General features: G+C 67.9%; 2 protein-coding genes across 2 annotated transcripts in view; one reads left to right on the top strand and one right to left on the bottom strand.

Annotated features, from left to right (window-relative positions):
- The window catches only part of PDZD7 (PDZ domain containing 7), a 6,973-nt gene extending 5,334 nt beyond the window's left edge, over nucleotides 1–1,639 (top strand). The window contains exons 10-12 of the mRNA XM_085319160.1: nucleotides 4–511; nucleotides 850–950; nucleotides 1,223–1,639. Of these exons, the coding sequence (XP_085175286.1) occupies nucleotides 4–511; nucleotides 850–950; nucleotides 1,223–1,372 (759 nt within the window). The 3' untranslated portion in view covers nucleotides 1,373–1,639. The remainder of the gene's footprint in view (nucleotides 1–3; nucleotides 512–849; nucleotides 951–1,222) is intronic.
- Nucleotides 1,640–1,651: 12 nt separating this feature from the next.
- LZTS2 (leucine zipper tumor suppressor 2) lies at nucleotides 1,652–5,955 on the bottom strand. Its single transcript, XM_085319158.1, has 4 exons — nucleotides 5,383–5,955; nucleotides 4,304–4,873; nucleotides 3,510–3,779; nucleotides 1,652–3,327 (listed from the first exon to the last, which is right to left on the bottom strand). The coding sequence occupies exons 1-4, from the start codon at nucleotides 5,827–5,829 to the stop codon at nucleotides 2,668–2,670; spliced, it is 1,947 nt and encodes a 648-aa protein (XP_085175284.1). The 5' UTR covers nucleotides 5,830–5,955; the 3' UTR covers nucleotides 1,652–2,667.
- Nucleotides 5,956–8,410: the final 2,455 nt, after the last annotated feature.

Genomic DNA, 8,410 nt, shown 5'->3' with positions numbered 1-8,410 from the left:
GCTCCCGTTGCAGACTACCGGGGCGGGTTCCTGCTGAAGCCGGCGGGAGCCCCGGAGCCGGAGGAAGCCGGGGGGCCGCAGGCAGGCCCAGCCGGGCCGCGGGCCTCCCCCAGCCCCCGCCGCTCTCGCCCCCGCACCTACACCCCCCTCCCTGACGTGCCAGTGGATGCCTACGCCTGCGCCAGCGGCCCCCCGCCCGCCGCGGGGCCCGGGCCCCCCAACTGGCTGCTGGCGGAGCCCCCGGGCGAGGGGCGGGGGCGTTCGCGCAGCCCCCGACCCACCTGGCGCCGGGAGCCCCACGGAGGGGCCGARGCGGGCGAGGACGCCCGCTGCTCCACGCCGGGGAAGCCCCGGCGGGCCCGGCCGCCCCTCGGACCCCTCTTCGGGGGGCCGGGAGGCGAGGCGGGGGCCGAGCCGGCCGCCAACGGCCCCAGGGAGACCGGGGAGGAGGAGGAGGAGGAGGAGTACCGGCTGCTCACCGTCACCCTCTCCAAGCTGAAGCACTCGCTAGGTGCGTGGCACAGCCAGCTGCCCATAAAGGGGGGGGTAGGGACATGGCTTGGGGACACGTCCCCCTCCCCGGATCCCGGTGCCCTCCGTCCCGGCACAGACACCCTCGGCRTGGACGGGACGCCGCTGGCAGGGGATGGGCACTTGAGAGCACAGGGGCCCCAGCAAAAGCTGGGCACTGCCGGTCCCTGCTCCTCTGAGCGACGGGGGCGGGGAGAGGCGTTGCCCCTGCTCCATGCCCTCACCCTCCAGTTGTGTGGGTCCGACCACAACCAGCCCGGGGGGTTGGGGGGAGGAGGTGGGGGGCCCTGGGGCTGGGGCATTGCGGCTCTCTTCCAGGGATCAGCATCTCCGGCGGCATCGAGTCGCGGGCGCAGCCCGTGGTGAAGATCGAGAAGATCTTCCCTGGGGGAGCTGCCTTCCTCAGCGGCCTCCTCAAGGTATGGGGCAGCTGCCCCTGGGGGGAGCCGGGCATCGCCCTGGGTTGGGGCGGGGGGCAGACTTGGCCCCTTGTGCGCACCCCTTTCTCCCTATACTGCACAGCCACGTGGGGCAGCAGGGAGGGCGTTAGGGAGGGGAYGGTCCAGCAGGGACCAGGCACGTGGGCATCCCCTTCCCCCGGTGACATTCGGTGCTGGCAGCCCCAGGCCCCCCCAGCAGTGGCCCTGTTTCACCCCGCTGTCGTCTTTCTTTCTCCCCCCACCGGGGCCAGGCTGGGCACGAGCTGGTGTCAGTGGACGGGGAGAGCCTGGAGCACGTCACGCACCAGCGGGCCGTGGACATCATTCGCCAGGCCTACCGCAACAAAGCCAAGGAGCCCATGGAGCTGGTGGTGCGGGTGCCCGTGGGCCCCTCCGAGTGATGCTGCACCCCCCCACCCACCCACACTCCGGGAAGCTTTCCCACATCCCAGAGAAGCCGGCTCATTCCTGCAGCGAGCAGCAGCTGGTCTCAGTGCAGCAGGAAAAGGGGCACAAGCRACGGAGCACCCCACGGCCTGGGCACAGAGGAGCTGCCCACGGCAGGACCCACACAGGAGCACCCAGAGGCAGGTTGGAGATGCGAGGTGGGGGCAGGCAGCACCCAACCCTGCGCCAGACACACAGATGTGAGGCTGGCCTTGGAAAAAAAAAAACACAGCCAGGAGCTTGTTTTTAATTGGCATTTCCGGGTGGTACAAGGACAAGCCAGGCTCTGGAAATGGGACACAACCGAAATAAAGTATAAAAATCCCCCCCTGGAGCCAGGGGCGACCAAGCCAGAGCTGGGCACAGCCAGGCTTTTCCTTTGGTTTGACTCTGTGGGCGCAGCTGGGGGCAGAGCCTGCCGCCCAGCTCAGCCCCTCACCACCCTTGGGGGCACCCCCCCCCAGACCCATGCCTGGGGCCCCAGGCCCTGARACATCCCCATAGTGTCCCCAGCCAGCGAGCAATGCTGACCCCCCCGGGCACTGTGCCCCTCACCCCTTGGCTGAGCAGGCCAGGCATCACAGGGGCACAGGCCAGGCTTTCGGGCGGGGGGGAGGGGGGTGCAGGGGGTGAGGGCATAGGAAAGGCACTGAGGGCAACGTGCCCCATGGCAGGGGTGATGGGGCCACACACAGGCAGGGTGTGAGCTGGGGGCAGGCGATATGTTTTGGTAGGTCCTATAAAAATAGAGTTATTTAAAATGGCACAGAAACRAATCCCCTGACAAACACACTGGGGGTGGGGTGGGGGAAGGCTGGCACAGGCAGGGACGGGCACAACGTCCCCTCTGGAAGTGGCAGAGTAAAAGTGCCAGGAGGGAAGGGGGGGGGGACAACACAGCCCTCCCGCTATGCAAGGTGACCCTGGCTGAAGCCAGCACTGCTAATCCCCTGGACGCTAAGAGGATCAGCAGGAACTGGCTCCAGGCAGCCCCAGGACTGGGCACCCACCTGGCCCAACATCTCCTGGGCATCCCCTTGCCACAGTGGGTGCCAACACAGCCTCACTCTAACACCCTGATGCTGAGGAAGGAGCAGCACCTGAGGTCTCTCCTGTCCCCTCCCAGTGCCAACAGTCTCTGCATAGCAGGGGGACAGGGATCCCTGATCCCAGCCCCAAGGCTCCCAAAATCCAAGGGGCTGGAGGCGCCCCCCTACCATCTGTGAGCGGGGCCAGGACAGGCAGCGGCTCAGATCTCAGTGGCCGTGATCTCCTCGAAGGGCGGGTTGGGGCCGGGGGGATCGCAGGGCTCAGGTGGGGGGTCCTCGCCCTGGAGCCGGAGATGCTGGAGCCGCTGCTCGAGCCGCCGGTTGCGGCGGTACATCTGGATGTAGTTGTACTGCAGCTGCTTCTGGTACCGGATGACCCGCTCCTTCTCGCCCTGCCACGTGCTCCGCTCCCGCTCGAAGGCGTCCCGCTGCTCCTGCCCGCGCTTCCGCTCCAGCGCCACCTCGGCCCGCAGCCGCTCCAGCTGCCGGCGCAGCCCCACGGCGCCCCACGCCTCCTCGCCTGGCTCGGGGCATCCCTCGCCCAGCTCGGGGCAGCGTCCGCGGGCTGCTTCCCGCAGCCCCGCCACCTCCTGCTCGAGCCGGCCCGCCTTGGCGCGGAAGAGGTCGGCCTCGCTCTTGCGCCGCTGCAGTTCGTTGGCGCACACCTCGAGCTCCAGCGCCTTGAGCCGGGCGGCCTCCTGCAGCCCCAGGGCCTGCTGCTCGCCCRCCTGCAGCTCGGCGCGCGCCTCCCGCAGCTGGGCCCGCAGCACCAGCAGCTCCGTGCCCCGCTGCGCCAGCTCCGCCTGCGACTCCTTCAGCTGCTGCTTCAGCAGGGAGATCTCCCCCGACTTCTGGCAGACCTGGAGGGGAGCAGTGGGTCAGGCGCTGGCTGGGCCCCCGCACCCCCGCTCCCATCTGGAGCCACGTCCCTCCACCCCACCAGCACAGGGGWGCCCCAAAGGCCACTCCAACTGTCCCCCCTCCTGGCTGAGCTTGCCAGCACCGAGCGCCATGGTGGACAAGGGGCCCCAGGGCAGCTCACCTCCCACTTRGTCTCTTCAAGCCGTGGTCCGAGCTCAGTGTGCTCCCGCTGGAAGGAGGCGCAGCGCCTCTCCAGCAGCTCCCGCTCCTGCAGCAGCTGGGCAAAGTCCTCCTGCAGCTGCTTCTTCTCCTGCTGGAGCTGCAGGACCTGGAGCTGCAGGACTTGCTGCCCGCGCTGGGCCTGCTGGGCTGCCTGGCGCACCTGGGCCGCACAGCGCTGCCGGAGCCCCTCCAGCTCCTGCTCGCAGCGTCGCTGCTTCTCCTCGTACACCTGGGCACGGTGCAGACACTGGGCATGCAGCATGGCACCCCACATCCTCCCCCCGCCCCGGTCAGCATCCCTGGAGTCCCTCACRGGGCTCTACAAGGACTTCCCCTTCCTGCTCCACCAGCAGTAGGGAGAACACCCCATCTCCAAGCCCACACAAGAAGGGATACCTTAAGGTCCATAACAAGGGACCYTCCAATCCACAGGAGGGTCCCCACAGTCCATATGAAGGCCCCCCCCCCATGGACTGATAGGGCTTCCCCAGCCTCACCACCAGTAGGAAGAACCCCCCACTCCCAGGCCCATACAAAAGATGCATCTCCCAGCTCCATATAAGGAAGCCCAGTCCGCATGAGGGTCCCCAAAGAAGCTGCATAGGGCTCCCCAGCTCCACTGTCAGTGGGGAGAACCCCAATTTGCAGGCCCATACAATCCCTCGGGTCCACACAGCGCAGCCCTGGTTAAACCAGGGTCCTCACAGTCCATACAAGGGCCCCCGCAGGCCAGGCAAGGGCAACGCAGCATACCTGGCAGATGGCCACCTCGTTCTCATCCAGGCTGTCACGCAGCTGCTGGAGCTCGGCCTCCCTCTCCCGCAGCTTGTCCTCCAGCTCGCGCACCAGCAGCGCCTCATCTCCGGGCAGGGGCGAGCGCCCGCACGACCCGCTCTCCGAGGAGGGCCGGCCTCGGCCGCTCAGTGAACCTGTGCTCTTGCTGGAGGATGAGCGCCCGCTGTCCGAGTTGGAGGGGCCAGCCAGCGGCCGGTAGCCTCCCTGCGCGTCCGAGTGGCCGTGTGGGGTGGCCGAGAGGGCGCCCGYCTCCGTGTGCTGGCTGCAGCCCGTGCTGTAGGTGGGCAGGCTGGACAAGGAGTTGCGCCCCGAGTCCGAGAGGGTGCCCGAGTGGCTGCTGGTGCGGCAGCTCAGCGAGCCAGGTTTGTCGGTCCCAGTGGCCCCCAGCAAGTGGGTGAGGCTCACCTGGCTCTCTGAGAGCACCGGGACCCCCGGGCGCGTGCCCAGGTTGGCTGGCCCCGGAGCAGTCCTTACTTTGGGTACCACCGGCTTGAAGGCCATGGGCCGGATCAGGGTCTTCTCCACGTTCTGCAAGGGAGAGAGGCGAGAGCGTGGTGCTCAGGGGAGCTGCAGCCCTCCAAAGAGGCTGCCTGGCAGCAGGGCTGCCCCAAGCCTCAGTTTCCCTAGCTGCAAGGCTAAGGATGCTGTCAAAGCACCTCCCTTTGCCAGGACACTGGGGAAACTGGGAAAAGGCTGGGTRATTCCCCCAATCCTGTCCCCACACGCAGCAACTTGAAGGTGTCCCCAATCCAGACACTTTCACACCCCAAGGGAGGACAACCCCAGTGCCCCACCAGCTGCTCTCTGCTCCAGCCCCCCTCCATGGTGGGAGGGTTCCCAATAGATCTCACAGTGCATCCCTGGCACAAGGAAGGGGATGTCAAGAGCACAGACACCGTCATCTCCTCCTAGGACAGCAGCCATGTCCCAGCCCAGGTACAGACGTGCACTGGACACAGGGCTGACAGCCCCAGTATGGCACAGGGTACGAGGGAGAGACCCCAACATTTACCCACCCCACTGTCACCCCACCTTACCTCTTCCAGCTTGCCAGAGACGGGGACAAGCTTGGGAGGAGGCCCACGGATGTTGCCGCTCTGGGCTCGGTCATCCCGGGCCTCATCCGAGTCGCTGCAGGGACTGACAGGAGAGGCAGCTTCCAGCCAGTCTCCATGAAAGCCTTCATTGGCATAAGCGTGGGCGACGCCGGGCACGGCCGAGCAGGGCTTCTTGGGGGGCAAAGCATGGAGCAGGGGGTCCTGGGGGGTCACTTGGAGCAGCCCGTCCTGCTTGCGGAAGGGACCAGAGGGCCCCCCCTCAGAGGGYTTGCAGGAGCGGTCGTGGCAGGGCCGGCTGGAGATGAGGCTGCCGACGCTGCCCATGGCGCCCCGGGCGGCGGGCGGCGAGCGGGCAGCGGCACGGAGCTGCGYGGCCCCCTCAGGAGCAGCTTCGATGGACACGGGCAGCGTCTGCACGATGGCCATGGCTGGGGGGCCCCGGGCGGGCAGGGGCGCGCGGGCAACCTGCAGGGAAGAGACGCGGCACCTTGAGCGAGCAAGCACAGCGCCTGGGCTCCGTCCCACCTCGCAGCCTGACGGCACCTAGAGGTGCCTTTCACCCGATGGGAGCCCCGGCGCRGCCAGGAGCCCCCCGCAGAGCCCCCGGCCCCGATAACGGGATCCCACAAGGGCAGACGGGACAGGGACCCTGYCACGGGTGGGCACAGGGACGCTCCCAGCCCGCCCCGCTGCCCGGCTGCCGTCTCTAATCTCATCAGCGCGGCATCAAAGGCGGGCGCCGGACGGCCGGAGAGGGAAGCGTCAGGCAGAAGGAGACGTCAAGCGAACCAGAATAAAACAGGGATTAGCCGGGGGGGGGGCAGCACAGCACATGCCGGGGCCTCCCGCGCCAGCGATGCTTCCCGGGGCTGGACGCGGCACCCCAGGCAGGGAGGCACGGGGAGAGGACGGAGGGTCCCAGCTACAGGAGAGGGTCCCTCAAACCAGGTCTGCACCCCACAGCCCCGTTTCTTTAAGGGCCCAAGAGGACCGGCCAGCCCCTGCCCCCCCTCGGCCTCCCTGGCGTGAGGCTGAGCTGGCAGGGAGCTGAGCCCCCAAAACGATGGACCCCCGTGACGCGCCTTCAGTGGAGCTGCRTCTTCGTGGCCAGGAGAAAGCGCCTGTCTGGCACAAGCGAGCCCCACGGCTCAGCCAAGGGGGCACAGAGCCTGGCAGAGCCTCAGTCCTCAGCAGGGTACCCCTCAACCCAGCATATCGGGGGGCCAGAGCACCATTTGAAGGCCACAAGCACCAAAAACCCACCTCTCCTTTCCAGGTCTGGGATACCCCAGAGAGCCCCCCCCCCACCCCACCACAAGGTTGCCAGCCGGGCCGGGGTGCTTAGGGGGCACACAGAGGTGCCAGCTGCACTGGGACACTTGTAGGGCTGGCAAGAGAGAGCCCCCAGGTTGGGACTCAGGGTTCAGATCCCATCTCCCCTCTCCACATTACAAGTCACCGACATGGATGGTACCTCACAGCCTGAGGGTCCCCCAACTCCACCCCACAGCTCCCATTAAGCCAGGCCTGTCCCCCCCCCGAGAAAAGGGGCAGCATGGGGCTAACAGGGGTACTGCAGAGCCCYGAGCCCCACTTCGCCCTGTGCAGAGGCAAGACCCCAGCGTGGTCTGTGCCTCAGCTTCCCTGGACCGCCACGAAGCACCTTCTGCAGGCTGCTGCCAGCAATGGGTTCATCCACCAGCAGCCTGCCCCCAGCGCCCCCCAAATCCAGCCCCACGCCGCTCCCCAGCACTTCCCAGTGCCCCCCACCCTTCAGTGGCAGCCCCAGCCTAAGCAGGCGCGAGCTCCGCCGGCCAGCAGGTGAGGGACGCCGGCCAGAGACCCAGCAAACTCACAGCACTTGCGCGTCCAGCCCTGCAGCCCCGCGGGCCTCGGGGTCCACGCTCCCTGCCCCACATCACCTCCCGCCCACACCGCGTGGGGCGGAGGTCAGAGCACCAGCTCCCACAGCCCACACCAGCTGGGACGGAAAGGAGGACGCGGCACCCTCCAACGGCCCCATCCCTCCTCCACGGAGACGCTACCCGAGCCCCACAGCAGCGGGCTGCGCCTCCCGGCGGAGCAGCACACAGGTACCCAGAGGGGCTGTGGGGCCCCGGGCGGCGCCGTGGGGCAGCATCGATGTGCTCCCGCCCCTCGCCGTGCCCTGGCGCGACCCTGCGATGGGAAACCTGCCAGAGCTGCCGGCAAATCCCGCGAGGCCCCGGAGAGCCGGCTGCCAGGCAGCCTGCCTGCCCGCCCGCCCCACAGTGCCCACCGGCACGGCCCCACAGGCAGCRGGGGGCAGCCCCACACAGCAGGTACAGCCACTTGCTCTGCCCCACAGCCCCTCCACAGCAGCCCGCCCCACCGAACTCTTCACAGCTCCGTGCCCCCACCATTCTCCCACRGCCTGTCTCCGTACCCTGCCCCACAGTGTCCGGTGCCCCCCACGCTGCCCCACAGCATTGTCCATGTTGCCATGTCCCTGTTCTCTGCCTCACAAGATCCAGTACTCCCCACCCCCTACCCTACATCACCCACTACCCCACAGCCCTATACCCCAACCTCCTGCCCCACAGCATCCTGTATTCCACACAAATATAACCCTACACCTGCTGCCCCACAGCACTCGCTGCCCCACAGCCTATACCCCAAAACCCTGCCCCACAGCACCCACTTCCTCACCCCCCTTTGCTGCATACCTCATGCCCCACAGCACCCACTACCTCACAGCTCTATACCCTAGCCCCCTGCCCCACAGCACCCACCACCCCACACCCCTATACTGCACATCCCCTGCCCCACAGCACCCACTCCACACCCCCCTATACTGCACATCCCCTGCCTCACGGCACCCACTACACCACAACCCTATACCCCAACAGCACCAACTACCCCACACCACCGCTCCGCAGCGCCCAGTGCCCCACCACGAGCCCCACACTCCCTCCATGCCCCCTCCCCCCTCCCGCGGCCCGTGCCCCCGCACCGAGCCGGGCCCCCG

This window comes from Rhea americana, unplaced genomic scaffold (genome assembly GCF_003343005.1).
Source record: "Rhea americana isolate MKP2758 unplaced genomic scaffold, rheAme1 scaffold_571, whole genome shotgun sequence".
In the NCBI taxonomy this organism is placed as follows: Eukaryota; Metazoa; Chordata; class Aves; order Rheiformes; family Rheidae; genus Rhea; species Rhea americana.
This window is presented reverse-complemented; position numbering and strand designations above follow the sequence as displayed.